Genomic DNA, 21,270 nt, shown 5'->3' on the forward strand with positions numbered 1-21,270 from the left:
CTAGTGAGACACTTTTAAAACAAACTAGTGAATTATATTCTGCTGTACAAAATTTGAATGCTTGTTTGCGTTTTTATGGAGTTGTATTCTTAAAGATGTTATCTTTGCATAGTTTTGCTTCATTAATTGGGTATTCTCAGTAGCTTCCAGATAACTACTGTAATTTTCAATGGTCTGCATAAGTTGCAGTGCTAAAAATAGTGACCCCGCGTTTAGCAAGCAGACGGAACTAAATCACCCAGTATCAGTTTTTATGGAGGCAGCTGCTATACTTTGTTTTGAGGTCATAGCATTGGAGCAAGGGAATTGCCCGTCCTTCCGTGAAATAAATGTAACCAGTGTTTGCCCGCTCCACCAGCAGAGGCCATATGAACAAATTGAGGTGAGAGGGAAAATGACACAGGGGTCACAAGAACAGCTTTGTTAATAATGCAGACATTAGTTAGTACTAATCTTGCCTGGCTGTTATGGCTGGTTCAACATTTCTCCTATTTCAGATGGAACTCCTCATATGAGATAGAGTCATTGCTCCCAGTTTGTTTTGTCTACTAACAAATTAAACTATGCTGTTGATAGCTTACTACACCATGCAGTTGCTGGACTATAGTGCTTCAGAATTAAGAGAATATCCCATTTAGTGCAGATTTTTGAGGGTAGAAAAAATTGTCATGAGTCCCAACCTGAAATTGGAGATGGCACAGCCCACAATCACGGTTTGAAAACTAAGCCATGCTTGTATAATACTTGATTTTGTAGCAGCCTGTTTTGTTGTATTTGCCCTAACTTCAAAGACTAAATGGAAAAATTATTTATATAGCATTTCTGCTTGCTACTTACCTTCTTGCTATAAATCAGTTATTCCACTTGTAAAGAAGGGGGGGTGTAAAATTATTAATCAGATTCTGTTGCCAAGTACAGCTATGCTTGCTTATGATTGTGCAGATTTGAATTTTCTAAATTTTGCAGTCTGAGTAGCTGGGATGAATTGATAATATACACAACAGGGATGTGGAATCTATGGCCCGAGAGCCAATATTGTGTTCCCAATTTGGCCTGCCAGGTAATTTCAACTAAACCATGGCCACCTGCTTACAGCAGTAAATGGGGTGGTAGGACATAGTTTAATCCTGCCCTTGAGGCAGATTCTTATAAGGATCTGTGCCGGAGCCAAAAAGGTTTCCCACTCCTATACACCATGCCCAATGCATACTAATGAATAGGGTTCTCGCTTTAGTGTTTGCGGCAGTGGCAGGGATATCATTGATCTCTAGGCAAAAGATGCATGTCTTACCACTAAGTTGTTACGACCTGCCCTGGGACTTTAGGTGAAATGGGTAAGAAATCAAATAATAAACACTGAATACACATTAAGTTTAGAATTCCTTTATTAAATCCATTTCCAGCCAGAAATTTATCCATTTACCGTTGTGTTCATTTTTACTGCTGTGTTCATTCTTACCTGTAGAATTGCACACACTATTCTGCAGCATTATGAAAATGTATAGCACAACCATGAGTGCCATAGTAGGCAACTTGTTAAGTCCCCAGCAATGTGGATGGTATCCGACTAACTTAAGTTCACTGTGTCTACTGAGGATGACTGAGAATGGGTACGATACAGTTGGTTATCACCCTATTTTATATACATTTAAAGTTTTGTTGGAAACCAGAACTGTAAAGGACCAATCAATTGGCATTAGCATAAACTGAGAGGTAGAAGGCTTAGTCACAGCTTTTTGGTGAAGATACTTTTTAACATTACAGTGCTAAAAGATCGTATATTTTGAAACCTTGGCATCCACTTTTGCATGGTATATTTAATACTATGTTCCTCAAATTGGGAATAATTCTCATATAATTGTCTTTAAGACTTTGTTTCTGTTGATATTTAGTAGATAACTACAGCCAGCTAGAGATCCCATTGCTGCAGCCTCAAAATGTATAGCTATGGGTCACTAGTACTAAGTCTCATTTAAATCAGCCCAATTATTTGAACTATTGGTATGTAAAAAATATGAATATGGGCAGAAGAGGATAAGCATAGTAGCAGCTGTAAATAACTACTTGGTCTGCTACCTGTAACTTAATATGCTTATATGTTCACATAATAATTTATACATTTATAAACTGGTAACCATTTATGTATCATTAGCCACACCAGTATTAACTTTATGGCAAAAGTATGTGACATCTAATACTGTTGAAAAATAGGTTCAAGTTCACAAGAATTATTACCTGGTGGTTCAAAACCTTGAGCTATGTTTGAGATGCATTTCTACACTTAACCCACATAAGCTGCTTAGCATAATGGGAATTGAATTAATATCTGCATATCAACTTCAGCAGCTGACGTGTTTGTGTAGTTTCAAGCAAAAAAAAAAAAAAAAAGCATGTTAACCATGCTAAGCATGGAATATACACACACACGCACGTTCAGAAATCAGTTTGGGACATCCAGGTTTGCTGGATTACAGCCATAGGAGCCATCTCAGGATGCAAACAATGACATGGAGGTTGTGTGCTATTTCTTCTCCAAACATGCACGGCATTTTGATGAGCAACTGTTAACTGCTTTAATCAAAGTTTGGAAAATGTAACCCTTAGCCCATTAACTAAGAACCAAGTTCCACTGCATAATAGGATTTGCTTCTGGGTTTGTATTCATAAATCACAGTGCAAGTTTCCCAGCTATTTTTAAGTTGTAAATTTAAAAGTGGAAACTTGCTGTTTTTTAAAAATCACAATAAGGTAAACTGGGCTTTTAGCTGTAAGTCAATTTCAGCTACCCTACCCAGTAACCATGAAAACCGGAGCATTCTATCTCCATCCTCTCTCACATAATCAGAACTACAGTATCTAGGGCATAGCTGTCAACCTTTCCCTTTTCCTCTGAGGAATCCTATTCGGAATAAGGGAATTCCCCTTTTTAAAAAAGGGAAACGTTGACAGCTATGAATTCTAGCCTTCTAAATGTTGCTGTATGACAACTCCTGTTATCTCTAACAATGGAGTATACCGGCTGTAGCTAATGGGAGCGAGACATTGGCAAAGCAACAGGTTGACCACCCCTCTGGTGTATGAGGGGAATGTGCTATTATAGTAAACCTGGTTTGAAACACATTAGAAGTGCCTGTGTATAAAAAACTCAAATGTTATTAATTTGTGTGGCAGAATAAAAGCGATGCACGAAGTCCCCCAAATTGGGTATAATGAGTCCTTTTACAAACATGTATGCATGTAAGTGGCTACATGGCCTCAAAACTGGTTGCTAATACAGTGGTGCCTCGCAAGACGAAATTAATCCGTTCCGCGAGTCTCTTCGTCTTGCGAAGCACGGCTATTAGCGGCTTAGCGGCTATTAACGGCTTAGCGGCTTTAAGAAAAAGGAAACAAACTCGCAAGACGTTTCGTCTTGCGAAGCAAGCCCATAGGGAAATTCGTCTTGCGGAACAACTAAAAAAACGGAAAACTCTTGAGCTTGTGTTTTTGCAGTTTTGAATTATGAAGGCTAGCTACAACAAACAAACAAACCCTGATCTGAACTTAAAATTAATTCACAAAGTGAGGAAAATTAAAGAATTTGGAAGCAATATACATTTCAGATGCCAGTTAATTTTTGTTGAATAAGTTTGTTAATTAGTACAAATAAGGCACAAGAGTCTTCACTTACACCCATTTAAAAATATTGTCTAAATAACAGCATAGTTTGCCGTAGCAAATATTCCATTTAACAGACATATCCAAGGCAGGACTCAAATACGAAATACACAATTCAATTCATAACTTCATGAATCTTTTTTCTTTTTAAAATATTACCTTTAGGCTAGCAGTCATTGTGCAGTATAGATGGCTGAGAGGATTCAGGCAAGTTTTAAGTTATCCACCATCTTAATAAACCAAGTTATTGCAATTTATTGGAGCAAAGAAAAGCATTCTGCTCATATTAAAAAGTCACATACGAATGTTAAAAACTGTTCATTCAAAACAAGCTGGGGAAAAACATCAATCTCCTTTTTCTTTAGCAGTGTATTGCATTTCCCCCTGTTTAAGACACTGGTGTTATGTTCTAGTTTTCCTTTTATCTTCAAAAAGACTCCTCAGCATGTAAACTTGGACAGCTGACACCACCACCATTATTGCAAGGTTGACCATGGACCAGAAGTTTACCCTGTCAAAGTTGCTTTCTTGTATGTTTCTATCACGAGCTTCAAATGCTTTGAGCAGGGTCTGAATATGGATACTTTTGCTTAGCCTGGACTTCACACTGTTGACCGATTCCTAATAAAGATCAAAACACTAGTTTTAGAAAAATAAAAGAGAAGCGCACAATTCAACACAGCAGACTCATCTACAAAATATAGCAATGACCTTGTGAGCCCCAACTCCTTGCCACCGTGCTTAGTTCCAAAGCCTCAAAATGAGAACTTGCATCTGTTACTTTCAAAGCTGAGGTATGTACACTTCCGTTTCTTTTCACATGCTACAGAATTTAGGCTATATATTTAATCAATAATACACTTATCACAATTTAAGGCCACTAGAGATAGTTGTGCAGCTTTCAATAGGGTGATCCTATTGAAAAGCAGTAGCAGAGGGGAGAGCAAATAAATTCCAAGCATACAGAGCCATTCACTCCATAGCTTTTTAAAAAAGGATTGTAGATATATACCAGAATATCTTCTAGCTTCATATCCAAAAGATCTGTGCCAGTGATATACTTCTTCCAATCTTCCTCTTCATCTCCCATGTTATCCAATATCAGTTCAAAGAAAATCACCTTATCTGACAGAGTGCTGAATGTGTTGTCAAAGCAGAACATATAGTCACCATCCTCTGTCTCCACCCTGTAAACACAAAATACATTACACTTTAATGAGTTCAGGAAGGGAAGAGGGAACAGAAAAATCCCCTCCGGTGAAGTCCCATTCGTACATTTCAGGAATGAAGTCTTAATTACTAAGCTCTTAGAATGCCATTAAAAATGGTTTAACTAATGTTTAATGAAATCATTTAAAAACTTACGTATGGACTCCATCCGATTTTCTCTGTTCAAAAACTAGTGCTTCACCTTTTGGTGATAATAGATGGAAATCAATATCTAAACCTGCTCCATCGAGAACCTGTAAAGTCAACAAACAGCGTATATGAGCAAAGTGTAATTTCTGTTGAAAAAGGCAAACCTAAAATGAATCATGTTTAATATTCAAATCTTACTTGAAGACAAAGCCACATGAATCTATATGAACACTGAGATGTTATCTAAGATTACTACTATGTATTTTAGCTTTTTAGGAAACTATGGATACAATTGGCAAAAGTAGTTTGTTTAAAGATTTTTTTACCCTGCTCTTTGGTCAAAAAGTATCCCACAGCAGCTAAGAGATCAATAAAAATCAGGACTATCCCTGCCCTCAAGCTTACAGTTTAAAAAGCTATGACACAAAAGGAAAAAGGATGGGGAGGAACAAAATAACAAACCAGTTGGAATGGAAACAGTTGAGGCACATAAGTCAAAAGGAGGTGGGTGGTCTCTCAGCAGAGCTGACTGAGAGCTGCTTCCCATTTCTCTACATTGTAATTTTATTCAATGCATTCAGATAGTGCTTGGTACTTCAGTACTCACTTTCAACCACACCACTAAAGAACAAATGGCTGCATTCATAGACAAGATGTTTTAAGAACGAGTGTCAGTGTACATAAGACCTTACACCTTTGAGTAGCAACTGTGATCTCCAGGAAGATTTAACACAGTTTCTAGATTACGGTTTGAAGACCTCTTAATTTTTTTTAATAAACATTACTTGCCTTTGGGCTCCTCTGAATGCAGCCCTCCATGCTCTTCTATCTGGTCCTTGGGCCTCTCTCCAATGCATGCCCCCTCCCCACACCCCTAATTTCTACATCCATACATCATGCTCCATTAAATACCACCACAGGAACATGTACCAGTTGCATTCCATGCAACTAGAGCAGAAATGCTGCTCATTTCTACCTTGTCTCAAACCTCCATCCAGCACTATTTCAACATATTTGGCTTACGTGGCTCTAAATAAATTTCAGAAGGCCTCTGTTTGGCTAAGGTCATCAGATCAAGCTCCCAAACCAGTTTGACCCAGCCTTTCATGACATTTATCTAGCCTGTTTCCTCCATGTAAAAAAAGGGAAAAAAGAATTGTCATTCTGAAGCTAGAGGGAAGTAATACTCACATGGCTTTCTTTCTGGCCCTTCAGAACTATACCCTAATGTTTTGATCCTGCAGGTATATCAAAATATTCAGGTTGGTACTTTGAGGCTAAAGGTGACTTTCATGCCATCCCACCCCATCTTTTATAGTTAAGGTCCCGTTTTACTTCACGGCAACAGAAAACACAGCATATGGCTTTCCTCTTCAGGACCCAGCATTACTACTTCTACCGGACTATGGAAAAACAAAATGCAAATTACAATCCGAAGCACGCTTCCCTGGACATAAGCCTCTTTGCATACAGTGCTAACAGACACAGGTCTGCATATTGGAGCCCCAAACAATACCTCCCAGGAGTGATGGTGGACAGGTCTCCTTCCTCGTGGTTTTAAAGCAGAGGTTGGCTCGCCATCTGTCACGTATGAGATTCTCGCCTTGCAAGGGGGGTGGACTTGATGACCCTTGGGGTCCCCTTTCCAACTCTATGATTCTATGTGGCTGTGCAGCAAGTAAGGGAGGTTCAGAAAAGGCACACACATTTTTCCTTTCTGACATGCAGGGCGTTTGTGTGCGTTTCCACTCGCTTTGCAGGAGGCATCCCCGACTGCAGCCAAGGGAATGGATTTCCCTACGACTCGAACACGCGAGCTGGTCCTCGAGATTGCACGTTGGGCGCGGGTGCCCGCGTTCACACGTGCGCTCCTACCCCAAGCAGTTGAGGAAACTCGGAAGGGCGACGGTTCCCTCCCTCACCTGATACTCGATCTCCAGAGAGGCCTCCTTCTGCATGCTCTGGAAGAAGCACTCCTTGCGGCCGGCGGGCAGGGTGAAAGTGAAGTCGCTGTCCAAGGCGGTCGCGAAAGCCGAGGCGCCCGGCGGAGGCAGCAGCAGCAAGAGCAGCGGCAGGAGGGAGGCCAGCAGGCACCGCCGCATCTCCGCCTCCATGGCCGCCGAGCCCTCGATACCCAGGAAGCGGGAAATTCCGGAGACGGCACCTCCCGGCCGTCCGGTCTCACTCGCTCGCTCGCCTCAGGTCTTCTGAAGCGAAGAACGAGGCTGGTTACCCACAATGCACGGCGCGCCGCAGCTCCGCCTAGGGGAGGAAAGAGCGCGAGGGGAGCGACTTCCCCTCGGTTTGAAAAAAACGCGTGCCCGCCGCCGCCGACAGCAGGTTCCTCGACACCGCAAGGCGCTGCGGGAAATGTAGTTGAGGGCAGGGAAGGAAGCGGAAGGGGCGAAGCGGGGAGGGCGGGGAGGAGGGACTACGGCTCCCGAGAGCTTTAGCGCGGAAGGATTTAAGTAGCCGCTTCGGCCGCAACCGTCTCCTCCCCCCACCTGTCAGGTTACGGCCCGCGCAGTTCGAACGCAGGAGAGACGGGTCGCCCCGAGGGCCGCGATTCAGAACGCGCGAAGCGACAGGGCCGCACTGATTGAAAGAGGCGTTTCCTCAGAGAGGGCCTGGTAAGCAAGGGCTGCCGCTCTGGCTGAAGGGATTGAGTCCGCAGCGGAGTCCAATAGCTAAACGGTTAGGGCTGGTTATAATGGGGAAACCAAGGGGACGCGCCTTCGCTTTGTGGGACGGCGCGAGGCCTCTATGCTTGAAGGGGAGAGGCGTGGAGGCAGTGTTGCTAAGCAACGCGAGGCGCTCTGGCCTGGAACCCGCGCGGCTGAGGCGGTTCCTTGGAAAAATGCCGCCGCCTGCTAGAGAGAAGGGTGGCCCCTGAGGCGAGAAGGTCAGCCTGCCTCCCGGGGCAGCAGCTGTGCAGGGTTGGTGCTCTCTGGGACTGGCAGGGCGGAGAGCAGCAGCAGCAGGTGGGGGGACAAGATTGAATGGCAGTAAATAAATAGATGAGGGCAGCCTGAGGCAGGTTGGTAGTGATTCTGGACTCCAGCCCCCATGAGCTCTGACCAACGTTGGGTCAGGGGTGATGGGAGTTGCAGTCCAGTAAAACATCAGGAGGGAGAGGCACAGCTTTAGTGCGTCTCAAACTTGGGTCCCCCAGCTGCTGTTGGACTACAGCTCCTATCATGCCTGGTCCCTTGTCCCTGCTCGCTAGCGATGATGGGGTTTGGGATTAGAAGACACCAGAAGGCAGCCCTGTTTAGGGAAGCTTTTAATGTTTGATGTATTATTGTATTTTAATATTTGGTTGGAAGCCGCCCAGAGTGGCTGGGGAAGCCCAGGCAGATGGGCAGGGTATAAATAATAATTTAATAATAATAATAATAATATTTATTATAGTGCCAACACTAGTAACGGGTCAGCTTCAACTAGGCAAAGGGGAGTACTGGAATAGCACATCACACATGGCAATGCTTTCCCTTGGAGATGCCGGAGAATACTTTGTAAGGGTCGCAGCAGACCACTGAAGAGCTGGGTACAGTGGTGCCTCGCAAGACGAAATTAATTCGTTCCGCAAGTCTCTTCGTCTTGCGAGTTTTTCGTCTTGCGATGCACGGTTTCCCATAGGAATGCATTGAAAATCAATTAATGCGTTCCTAGGGAAACCGCCTTCAGACCAGGTCCGGGGACAGTCTGTCCCTGGACCTCTTCTGAAGGCTGGGGGGGGGGGACAAGGGCTTTTCTTCCCACCCCCAGCATTTTAAAAAACCCCGGGACAGCGGAGGACTTCTCCGCTGTCCGGGCAATCTTAAAATGCTGGCGGGCGGCATTTTAAAATCGCCCCGGGACAGCGGAGGACTTCTCCGCTGTCCGGGGCGATTTAAAAGCCCCTGGGAAGGCAGGCAGGGGGGACAAAGACTTTCGCCCCCCGCCCGCCTTCAGAAGGTGTTCCCACCCCCCTGCCCCGCTTCGAAGCAGCGTTCCGAAGCGGGGCGGCTGGGGCAGGTGTTCCCGCCCCCCCCGCCCCGCTTCGGAACAGCGTTCCGAAGCCGGGTGGTGGGGGCAGGTGTTCCCTCCTCCCCGCGCGGCTTCGGAGCACCGGGAGAAGCGATCTTCCCGCAGCCCCTTGCTTCAAAAGAGGTCCGGGGGCAGCGGGAAGCGCTTCCCGCTGTCCCCGGACCTGGGGCTGCGGGGAGAAGATCGCTTCTCCCCGCCGCCCCTTGCTTCAAAAGAGAAGATCCGCTGTCCCCGGGGCAAGCTTCGTTTTGCGAAGCAAGCCCATAGGGAAATTTGTCTTGCGAGGCAACTCGAAAACGAAAAAACCTTTCATTTTGCGAGTTTTTCGTCTCGCGAGGCGTTCGTCTTGCGGGGTACCACTGTATAAGAAATGAGGTGTTCCAGATGAACTGTTCCAGATGCTGTAAAAGGCAGCATTACAGTCAGCAAAAGATTGGGTTGCCATTGGGTCGTAGGGTAGCGGGGAGCCTGTTGTCACCCTGGTGTTCTTGGGTCTCCCAACACCTTTGTTTATAGAAATGCACCCTCAAAAATGTCATTTTAAATTTTGGATTTAAAATGCTCTTTTCAGAAGAGCAAGGAGCAGCTAAGCCATGCTGCATTGGCATACAGATCAGCAAGCAAAAAACAAACAAAACTTTACTTGAGTGCTGCAATGGCTTTCTGCAAAATATAGTTTGCAAATTTTATTCTCACCCCTTGCCTTCTCCCAGAACAATTCAGTTTCCAAAGTTAACCTTACTTTTGTTTGTGTTTGGAATGCAGAGGCACTAACCACAGTTCCTTTACAAACTAAACATTATAATCTTGTCTGAAGCTTGTTTGCAAATAGTGTTTATGAGGGGGATTTTCTCCCCTGAGGGTTAGCTGTGTTTGTCTGTTGTGACAAAACAGCAGTGCCTTGTGGCACGTGCAAGACTAACAAATTTTATTGTAGGAAAAGTGTTTGCAGACCGCCCTTTTCACCAGATGTCAAAAGTGTAATCTTAAATTGGTGTATATAGACACACTGTGGTGCAAATGGAGAGGTCTGAAATGTAATGTAGAAAGGACAGTGGTAATTACGTGAAAGTAAAATAGCCAAAATGACAGTAGACAAAGCAGTACTGGAGGAAGCCTAATTTGCTCTGGCCATTGTGAATGCCAGGAAGGGGAGAGTGTTAGGGAAATACATGTTCAACTCCAAATTTGCAAACTGGTTGCAGGAAGCATTATATCACGATTCTGTCATACTATAAAGCCAAAATCTGAAACAGAGGGCTATTTTCTCTTTTTTTAAAGGGTTTCTTCTTCAAAAGGTGGAAGGTGCTTTTATTGATATGTTTTTCGTAGTTATCTTTTACATTAGACAAATGTATAATATCAATGGAACGTAACTTATGGACTTCTCATGATCACGATACGGATGAGGAAGACTTGTTTGCAAATGTTGTGTCATTAAGGAGTCAGCTAAAGAAAACGGAAAGAAATTTACAAGACTTAGGAGAAGAGCTTTATGTATCTGTCCAAAGGTAAAACGTACTGTGTTTGTTTACAAATATATTTGTTGCAAATTGTCCTAATTTTGATAGTCTGTTGGAAAAATTGCTGCAAAAATCAAGGGAAGGTATTGATATTTGTTTTGTTTTCCTCTAGTACGAATTCATATAATTCTGATGACACGCTTGAGATTTTAACCATGGAAGATCTCACTGATCCTAGTGAATTACATAATTGTTCAGCTCAATCTTCTCTGAGCAGAATGCCTTGGCATAACAGGGATTCTTCAAGGAAACACAGGAACAAAGTAATTATTCAGAATTTGATGGACGTTTGTTTGTTCTTTCTGACAGTTTGTATATAATATTCTTATGGAGTTAGTTTTATAGGTCAGTTCATAATGTTAATCATAAAAAATAAGATGAATGAATCACTTTGGTTGGTATTTGTTGCAAATATTGTTCTCTGCCTTCCAGTGTTACTCGCTGTCTTTGGATAAAACCCTGGAAGAAGAAAATGGGATACTAAGGGATAAATTGAATATAGTCCGTGAAAAAAATGCATCCTTGACTTCTCAGAACCATCATCTAATGAATAAAATTGAAACAATAAACTATGAACTGAATCAGTCAAGAGCACGGGTAGGTATTTGAATAAGATAAAATTTTGAGGCATTCTGATTTGCTAAAGATACTATTCTAATTTAACTTGAGTTAAGGAGCTAGTTCTATATTTGTACACTTGCTTACAGGATCAGGGGTATGGGGGTGACAATCATTAAAACATGTTATGAAAGTAAACCTGTGAGCCATATGTTGAGATCATGAAATTATTACTTCAGGGGTGTTACCCAAAAGTTGTATTGCACAAAGTTAGAAGGCAATTATGCGTATGTGGATTTGCAGCATTATGTATACATGATTGGGAATTGTATGTTACATGTTCATCTCATTCACAGCTTTTATTTTAGGCTTACATTTAAATCTTAGGTATGTGCCTAAGAAATCTGTGAAGCAATAATAACTTGTGAATTTTTACAGTTTTGTTTTATAGTATGGCAATTAAGTGTTGCTTTCCCTGCATAGCAGAAAGGATTGCATATGTTAAGAAATGATAAATAATGTTGCTCAAGCATCATCCACCACCCTAGAAATATTTTAAACATGTGAAGGCATACTTTGAGCCCTACTGTTTGAGGGAAAGAGCTTCAGATATCCAAATTCTTAGATAACCCCCCTTCCCTCAGGCTTATCAAATACCAGATTTCTAGCTAACATTAGAGTAACACTATCAGTTTGGGGGACAGTTGGAATCCTCAGTTTTGGGGAAGAAATGCATAAATATCCTGTTCTCAAATTACTTCCCAACCCCTTCCTAGTAGTTATGTGTGCCTTGGACTATGTACGGTAGATAAGCAAATTTCAGATCTCTGGCTCATGGTTTTGATAATGAATGTTAGTGAGTGATTACTAATTACTAACAATACTGGGTAGATACAATGAAGTGAGAATAAAATACAGAAAATATTTGCATTCTGGTCAATTACATAAAATTGAACAGTATTAATTTAAATGATTGGACTATTTGTAATTTTCTTTAATTAAAAAACCCCCACAGTATAGCAAAGAGAGCTTTTTGGGAACTAATGAAGGAATAGCCTTCTTCAAAAGAAACTCCTATTCAAGTGGCTGTGTGTGTGACTACAGTGGTGCCCCGCAAGACGAAAAACTCGCTAGACGAAAGGGTTTTTCGGTTTTTGCGTTGCTTCGCTAGACGATTTTCCCTATGGGCTTGCTTCGCAAGATGAAAACGTCTTGCGAGTTTGTTCGCTTTTTTCTTAAAGCCGCTTGAAGAGGCGCAGTTGTGGCGGACCGTGCTTCGCAAGACGAAAAACATTGCAAAATGAAAAGACTCGTGGAACGAATTAATTTCGTCTTGCGAGGCGCCACTGTATGATGTTCAGAAGTCAAGAGGCAACTCATTAATGGATTCTCCTTATTGTATTTATATTTTAGATATCTTTCCTTGAATCTACTTTGAGTACACACTCTGTCAGCATTCCAATGTTAGAAGAACAGATAGCAAGTTTGGAAGCAGAAGTTCAAGCACAAGATAAAGCTCTAAAGTAGTGAACCCTTTGTTTTTTATTTGTTTTTTTCAAATCTTCAGGTTTGGTTCATCCATTTTTTTGGCATGGGTCTCAGATGTACACATGATCCTTTTCCTTGCCACGGGAAGTAATGAGAGAATGGGGCTATATAATGCTTGTTTGAATGTGGTACCCTCATCCTAAAATAGATAGCTTGGCTCACTTATTGCACCTCATAGTGAGGGTGAGTAAAGAGTCTTGGATTTCATTTGATTTATCTCCTAAAAACAGGAGTGTTTATGCTATTATTTTTTCAAATTTGGAAAACTCACAGCAAAATCAGAATTACTTGTACACTTATCTCCAACCTCTGACTTATAATTCTATTGACCACAAGCTGCAGGCTTGTGTACTCTATTCTTCACCTCTTTCACAGTCCAGAGGAGGAGATCAGAAACATCTGTGTTGCTCTGATCATACTTTTTTCTTGTTGTTATTCAAAAAGGTTTCCCCCCATACTTTCCATAGTAGGACATAAAACACCATAATGGCTTAAAAGCATTTGACATAGCATGATAATTTTAGTTGGCTAGTTGGTTAAATTAACATAACAAAATTCTAAATTGTAATAACTACTCACAAAGCTCCTTGATATTTAATAAATAATACAATGATATTTCCTTAAACCCATTGAATTTAACTATTCTATCATTCTACTCTATCCCACCAAACAACTAAATTGATATTTGTTATATTTTTATTTTCCCCAATAACTTATGCAGATTGATTGCATCTTGAACTTACTGTTGTTCCAATAGAAGTTAAGTTCTATATTTATTAGTTTTGATCAGGTTTTTCGATTTTTAAAATCTCTTGTTAGGAGGAATAAAGGAGAAAGATTGTGGCTTGCTTGCTTTGGGCAAAATGCTTAGTAAAACTTGTTTGTTCATTCAGGCAAGCACTTGGTATAGCTAACAAGATCCAAACCATCTATCTCCATATATACCCACCAAAATACTGGTTTGAATTTAAAAAACCTGATCTGTAGGATACCTGATTGGCCACTTCTTTCAAATTTGTGTGCTAGAGGAAGGGGGAAATGCTCTCCATTACCTGATGATCTTAACCAGATACGTTCATGTTATTTGTGTGTGTGTACACATGCACACAATTACGCATTCGCATCTATGAGTATTATGTGTTGTTTAAAATGCTGTTTTCTGATTTGTTTTTAGAGAAGCAGAAGATAAATTAGAGGAAAGCCAGAAAAGGCTAATGGAAAAAGAATATTCTTTCCAGAAGCTGAAGGAGGAATATAAAGAAATTAGATTTGATTTAATTGAACAATGCAAACAAGGAAAGAGGTGACAAATTACACAAGAGCTTGATTTTTATTCTGATAGCTTGATGACATATCTCCTTGCTCCAAATTTTTTGTTTTAAGATGCTTTGTCTGATGTTGAACAAAACCCACAACATTCTTTCAGAATTAATCCTAATTAAATAAGAAAAAAATGGAATGACTGGCAGTACAGTGGTACCTCGGGTTACATACCCTTCAGGTTACATACGCTTCAGGTTACAGACTCCACTAACCCAGAAATAGTGCTTCAGGTTAAGAACTTTGCTTCAGAATGAGAACAGAAATCGTGCTCCAGCGGCGTGGCGGCATCAGGAGGCCCCATTAGCTAAAGTGGTGCTTCAGGTTAAGAACAGTTTCAGGTTAAGTACAGACCTCCAGAACGAATTAAGTACTTAACCCGAGGTACCACTGTACTGGTACCATGTCATGTAGATGTGTATTACTTTTTTTTACCGTTAAACAAATTTTCAGGTTGTTTGCTTTTGGAACAGATTAAAACAACTTCTCAAATTGAATAGAAATAAGTATTTGCAAGAATTCTTTCTCATTTATATTACATTTAGTAAATCCTAGTTTAAGCATTTCAAACCTTGATCCAAAAAAGGCCTGAACTAAAATATACCGTATTTTTCGCCCTATAGGACGCACTTTTCCCCCTCCAAAAATGAAGGGGAAATGTGTGTGCGTCCTATGGGGCGAATGCAGGCTTTCGCTGAAACCTGGAGAGCGAGAGGGGTCGGTGCGCACCGACCCCTCTCGCTCTCCAGGCTTTGCGGACCTCTCCGCGCTCCCGCTGCTTGCGGAGAGTTGCCTGCATGCCGAAGCCTGCGCGCGTTGAGATCAGCGCGTCCAGGCTTCGCGGACCTCTCCGCAAGCAGCGGGAGCTAGCGCTGGGCTCCCACGGCTTGCAGAGAGCTGCCTGTTTGGGGGCTGGGGTCGGGGGAAGCTCGGGCCTCCCCCGCCCCAGCCCCGCGCCTGGGGGGGAAATAATTTTTTCCCCTTTATTTCCCCCCAAAAAAACTAGGTGCGCCTTATGGGACGGTGCGTCCTATAGGGCGAAAAATACGGTAGTTGCCTATGCATAGATACATCAAGGCTGTTAAGAGGTCATTTCCTCCTGGAGAGATACTGGAAGTAGTCTGTGGTAGATGAGTGGTATTCGAATAAATAATTGCACAACTGCACAATAATTGCACTTGCACAATGGGACTCTCCCCCCTTCCTCTCACAGGCACTGCATGCTATCCCAAAACCTATTCTGGAGGCTTAGTAGACCCCTCCCCAGAACAAATTTAAGAGGTAGGGGGGAGAGGGGGAAAGACTCCTTACACAAGCTGAGGTCATTTCACTGGTGCAAGAAGTTACTTAGCTCTACTTTTGAGCACATCCCTGTGTGTTTCTACCTCTGCCCTATTCTGCTCCCTATGGGGAGAAGGGAATGGCTGAACCAATAGATTCCATATTAATTTGACCATTGAGTCTCCCTTACAGTGCAACATGAATGGATCAGGGAGATATCAAGTTAAAGCGCTCTTCTCCTGGTTTCTTCTTGTGTCAGGAGCAAGGAAGGGACTGCATAAAAGCATGTTCATGAAGCCCACTCCCAATTTCCAGGAAATAAATCATGTCAGAACAAAACCTTAGAGCAGAGGTGGGGAGCCTTTTTTATGTGAATGGCCATTGAGCCAGGGGAAAAGTCAGTTGGGTTGGAGCCAGTGGTAGACAGAGACAGAGCCAAAAGTGGGTGGTTTACAAGAATACTTAATTCGTGCTCTGTGTGTGCACAGGAGATGGCAGTCAAGGTGCAATTTGAGTTCCACTTGCTGCTTTGCCTTTTGTGCCCTCCTGTGTGCCAAGTGAAGCATGCCAGCCAAATTGTTGCTTGGCTTTCAGCCCACTCTTGGCTTCCCAGATGCTATAGGCTGAGGGACAAGTTGTGCCAATGGACAGGCTGAGTGGAGGAGCCCAGAAGGAGTTACGGAGATGAGTGTCCAGCTGTGGCCCAATGTTTACCACAGGCAGAACCCAGAGTGGATCAGATGTTGTTGTAGCCAGAGTGTCCCTTTTAATGAAGGAAAAATCATGCTGGAGGAAATTGATCAGCAGGGTGAATGTGACCCATAGGCTGTGAGTTCCCCAGCCTTAGACAGAGTAGATCAGGGTTCTTGCAGCGTTCCTTGTTAGCTTTAGCTATGTTTGCATATCCCCATTACTTCTATATATCTGTCAGTGCTGTGGAAATAAATTAGCAGTGCATAATTATCATAATTAGAGTTTTATTTTTTCAGTATTACAGGGAGTATTCTCCTATTTTAGATGTGATGTATTTCATCTTTAACTTTAGTGGTTGAATCATTTATTGCTTGGAAAATGGTGAAGAAATAAAATGCACCCATTGCTGTCATTCAGTGAAAGGCATACATGTTTTTCTCAGCGTTCAAACTGGAGAACACTGTTGTGCTTCATGACATCCAAATGCTTAACTGTTCCTCTGAAGGAAATGCTCAGCAAATACTAATTTTCACTGTTACTGCTCCGATGAAATATTTACATCTGTAAACCTTGTCATGTAAAAAATCTATAATGCCATTTATTAAGGTGCAGTTGAATGAAACGAAAGGCTAAAAGCAAATGTCTGTTACCGTGTGTTGTTTGTTTACAATGTTTTATGTTCCAAAGCTTTGATATCGTGAGTATAATGTTATACCATTACTTCACTTGGTTTGTTTAAAACTGACATACCTTTTTCATTTAAAGAACTGAATGTCAAAGAAATGAAGCTTTGTTTAATGCTGAGGAGCTGACAAGAACTTTTAAAAAATACAAAGAGAAAATAAGTGAGAAACTGGAAAAGGTAAGATTTGACTAGAAAATGTCAATCATTTTAATAGTGTTTTATGTGTATTTGTCTCAGTGTCAAGATCATATCTCAGTGCTATGATTATTCATGTTCTTCTAGCATACGCCTATGTTTTTAACTATAGCCTGACCAGCAGAAATCATCTTTGTGCCAAGAAGAGCATAATTCCCTTAATTTAACCACCAGGTTCACTGTTAAGGGCACAGGAGCACAACCTAGTCCTGGAGGGAACCAACTCTAGCTAAAACAGCCCATTCAGTTGCATTGGAAGAAATGGTTTTCTTTATACATATTATGAATAGTTATGCTTTTAGACAGCTTGTAACTTTAATTATTGCTGAGCAAATTCAGTGCTGACACAACCTTTTGAGTCTTAGTACCAATAAAATTTGAATCAATATTATGTCATAGCTACAAAAGCAAAATTATATTTATAGGCAAAGGCAATCCTGTGCTGCTCCAGTGATATCTTGGAGGTCAGGGGGTGGGGGAACCCTTCATTTACATCAAATAGCAAAATAGCATCATGCAGCACCTGAAAACCTTTTTGTCCAGGCTTTGGATTATTCTAATTCAAATGTGTTGCCAAGATGCCATTCTGATGCAATCAGTAGCAAAGTGGCAAAAGGTAAATTATGTGGTTGCTGTCTCCTGACCTGGACAAACACAGAGGCCAATTCTCTGATCTTTGCACATCTTAGGTTTCAGTTGTAGTTATATAATTTGGGTAGTGGGAACATTGGGACAGAACATTTCCATTCCCTCCCACGCCAGTGTAGATTTTCACTGAAGTAGATTCTGAAAACAGAACTGTAGTCTTAACTTTTCCCCTCTAATAACAGATTAAGTATTGCTGATAACTGTCTTCTTTTTACTCAGGTTCAGGAAGAAGAGCAAACTTTAGAAAGAAATTTAATGAACTGTGTGAAAGAGAAAGAAAAATTGCACGCAAAATGCAATAGCTATAGAAGTGAGCTTGAAAGCACAAAGGAACAAGTGAGGTAAAACATTTCACCTTTGACACCTCCACATGGAAAACATTGATACATGATCATTTTTTTTAATGGGTATTTGGATCATGAAATACTCTGACCTTGAGCTAATGGCACAACACTATGTGACCAGCTCAATCCATGTGACAGATGACAAAGCAGCAAAGCTGTAATGTGATTGATTTTTCCAAACAAAGTTTTCTCAACCCATCTCGCATTGGGAGGGATCAGTTTGACTGCACAGTGGAACAACTGGCTGACTGTTTAGTCCAACAGTCGGCATGTATTTTTACTAGAAGTGATTTGTTTTCTCAGTTCTTGTCTGTTCTGCCGCTAGGCAGCAGCCACGAGGTCACTCTCAAGTGCGTAATAAGTCTGTCCTGTTGCTTGAGGCAGGAAACATAATCAATCCATGGAACCTCTGATTGACCCTTCCCTACAGTGACACCTCCCCCCCCCCCAGCTTGATGCTTCCTTTATCTTCCAATAGAAATTATAGGTTTTGGAATTTTAATAAGAAATCACGGCTTGTATCCAATGGCGGCTTGATGCTTCCACCAGTGCAGCACAAGGCACCCCATCTACATATGGTCCTAAAGAAAGCAAAAGTCTGGCCTATTTCTCAAAAGCTTTTTTTTTTTAATCCATTCTATAAGACAACAAATGCAAAAATAATTGAAACCCCATAGATGTCAACATTTGAAACAAGAAACTGAAACAGTTTTTCTAGCTTAAAATGGCTTGTGGAAGCTGAACTCAATACTGCTAAGATGCTCCAGCTCGTTCTCCACTTCACTTTTTTATTTATACTCAAATTTTCCCTGTGATTTTCATCACCCTATATTTTTGTTTTAAATTTTAGTTTTTGAATCCATGGTGTTTGCAGTTAGAAAATATGCAGAATTAAATCCAGAAACATGCTAGCTTTTTTAAAAAAGTAAAGTATTTCTGGTGCAGTAGATTTTCTTGGTCCCCCCCCCCCCTTGAACCTTTCTCCTTTTGTATTTGTTTAGACAATTAACTGAAGAGAATAGTATTGGAAAAGAAAATCTCAGAGGTGTGGAAGCCAAATGTGCTGAAATGGAAGTGCAACTGAAGCGCACTCAGCAGAATATCCTGAAGCTCGAAAATAAACTCCAGGTCCAAGACACAGTACTTGAAGAAAAAAATACCCTATTGCATGAAATTGCTAGCTTAAAAGCTCTTGTCGCACAGCAAAATGATCACCTCAAGTTGTATCATCAAGAAATTGAGAATTCAAGAACTGAACTAAAAACCTTAGAAAATATTATTTCCCAGTTGTCTCAAAGTTCACCAAGAGAGGTACAGTAACCTTTTTGTTTTTTGTTACTGTCAGCAGACTAAATATACACTGGATGAAATGCAAAGCCTGTGTGTGCAAGGGAGGAGCACTTCTTTCTGTCCCAGAAACTCCAGCGGGTACAGAAAGCTGCAGCGAGGCTCCTCATGGGGTCTCTGCCATGGGAGCATATTCATCCAGTGCTTTACAAGCTGCACTGGCTCCCGGTGGAGTACAGGGTCAGATTTAAGGTGCTGCTTTTGACCTTTAAAGCCCTTCACGGCCTAGGACCCTCGTACCTACGGGACCGCCTCGCCTGGTATGCCCCACAGAGAGCCTCAAGGTCCATAAATAACAACACCCTAGTGGTCCCAGGCCCTAAGGAAGTTAGATTGGCTTCAACCAGAGCCAGGGCCTTTTCAGCACTGGCCCCAACTTGGTGGAACGCTGTGTCTCATGAGACCAGGGCCCTGCAGGATCTGATTTCTTTCCGCAGGGTCTGTAAGACAGAGTTGTTCCGCCTGGCCTTTGGCTTGGAGCCAATTTGATTCCCTCCCCCCCATTTTCTTTTTTCTTTTCCTTCTCCTGCAATGAGGCTACATTTTAATATTTTAATGTTCCATTATTTTAATGTTGTATTTTATTTTTGTTTTTAAGTTGTAATCATTCATCTTGTTTTTATTATTGCTTGTAAGCTGCTCTGAGCCCGGCCTTGGCTGGGGAGGGCGGGGTATAAATAAAAAATTATTATTTATTATTATTATTATTTATGCACAGAGGAAGGGGCAAAAATGTCTCCTAATGGTACCCTGCCTGTAATTTATGCAAGGCATTTCACAGGGTCCTCAAACTTGGAAGGGAACTGTGGGAGGATACAGAGGGCAGCTTCTTAAAGGGGAAGCTTTATAAGCACCTTTGCATACAAGAACACTCCAGTGTTTGTTAAAGTTTTTATAGTTCATTATTGAAGAAGAAGAAGAAGAATACATTTTAAAGGGACCGCTGCTTGAACAGAACATTCATCTAAATTCCAAGCACTGGACTGACTATTGCTGTGTTAAAAGAATATAGAGTAACCTGTTTTATTGGACCTTGCACTGGAACAGTATTCATTGAATTCTACTCTTATTAAGGGTTGTTTCAAGCACTGCAATCTATCTACATAGTAAACACATTGATGTCAGAATTGGTTTGTTAGTTTTGATTTTGCTTATATAGTCTAGGAAGCAATAATTGAGCAATGACTGGTCTCCAGAATAGACCACAATTTCTTCCTTGAGGGAGGGCTGCTGCTGCTGATACTTCACATACTCATGTTGAGTAACTCTTCTCATTGTCCCTTGAAAGGTTTGCCTCAAAGGAAGAATCCCTACGTTTCTCATTTTTACCTAGCTTTGTGTGCTACACATCCTTCCCTTATTTGAATAGGGCTTCTATAACTCTCAAATAGAGCAGTGCACCCTGAACAAGTTCTTAGGATGCATTACACCCGTGGTTGCAACCGATGCAACTGTCTGAAAAGCCAATCTGCTAATCAAGAGGCAGAGATGATGGAATATCAACCACAATCCCAGTCCCTTGGTCACACAGATGTTGATTTATAATCTTAGCATAAGTGCAAAAGCTAATAATGGGGGAAGTAATCAGAAATGACAATGGTGGCGAAAGCTAAGCAATTTTCTTTTCCCATCTACGTCACATTTTATGTTAATTTTGAAACATCACCCATGTTTTGCAGTACTGAAAAGAGGCTTACTATTTGATGGCCTGTTGCATAACCTTGGGTCTTCACTAGAGTTAAGCACTTTTAATTCCTGCCAGGTTCAATGGAAGAGCACGTGCTTAACCCTAACTCTGTTGAGATAAGGAGAATTTAAACATTTTTAGTTTGGGTTGGGTGGTAGAGATTAAAGTTCCTCAAATAATGACTAATTGTGCCATAAACAACATTTTTATGTGTCTTTCCCCCCTAAACTTGCAGGCTAGTCATTCCATGCATCATTCTAAAGAAGCATCATGTCCCAATTGCTGTGATTTAAGTAGATCCCTGATAGAAGAGCTAAGGTATTATATTTTAAGCTGAAGTAATTGCGTGCATTTGTAACGTGTGTCAAAAAAGAAAGGAAGAATACAACTGCTCTC

At 41.5% G+C, this 21,270-nt stretch overlaps 2 protein-coding genes across 3 annotated transcripts in view; one reads left to right on the forward strand and one right to left on the reverse strand.

The window, feature by feature from the left end:
* Positions 1–3,592: 3,592 nt before the first annotated feature.
* Positions 3,593–7,242, reverse strand: TMED5 (transmembrane p24 trafficking protein 5). Its single transcript, XM_082228009.1, has 4 exons — positions 6,939–7,242; positions 5,023–5,120; positions 4,670–4,844; positions 3,593–4,278 (listed from the first exon to the last, which is right to left on the reverse strand). The coding sequence occupies exons 1-4, from the start codon at positions 7,128–7,130 to the stop codon at positions 4,060–4,062; spliced, it is 684 nt and encodes a 227-aa protein (XP_082084135.1). The 5' UTR covers positions 7,131–7,242; the 3' UTR covers positions 3,593–4,059.
* A 104-nt stretch (positions 7,243–7,346) lies between these two features.
* CCDC18 (coiled-coil domain containing 18) overlaps positions 7,347–21,270 on the forward strand; it is a 30,414-nt gene continuing 16,490 nt past the window's right edge. The window contains exons 1-10 of one of the 2 annotated variants that reach the window (XM_082227714.1): positions 7,347–7,997; positions 10,378–10,556; positions 10,681–10,831; positions 11,001–11,165; positions 12,540–12,649; positions 13,849–13,977; positions 16,734–16,830; positions 17,716–17,837; positions 18,842–19,151; positions 21,110–21,192. In XM_082227714.1, the coding sequence (XP_082083840.1) occupies positions 10,411–10,556; positions 10,681–10,831; positions 11,001–11,165; positions 12,540–12,649; positions 13,849–13,977; positions 16,734–16,830; positions 17,716–17,837; positions 18,842–19,151; positions 21,110–21,192 (1,313 nt within the window). In that variant the 5' untranslated portion in view covers positions 7,347–7,997; positions 10,378–10,410. The remainder of the gene's footprint in view (positions 7,998–10,377; positions 10,557–10,680; positions 10,832–11,000; positions 11,166–12,539; positions 12,650–13,848; positions 13,978–16,733; positions 16,831–17,715; positions 17,838–18,841; positions 19,152–21,109; positions 21,193–21,270) is intronic. The other variant, XM_082227715.1, reaches the window with a different exon arrangement.

Source organism: Podarcis vaucheri, assembly GCF_965113315.1.
Source record: "Podarcis vaucheri genome assembly, chromosome: 6".
Classification (NCBI taxonomy): Eukaryota; Metazoa; Chordata; class Lepidosauria; order Squamata; family Lacertidae; genus Podarcis; species Podarcis vaucheri.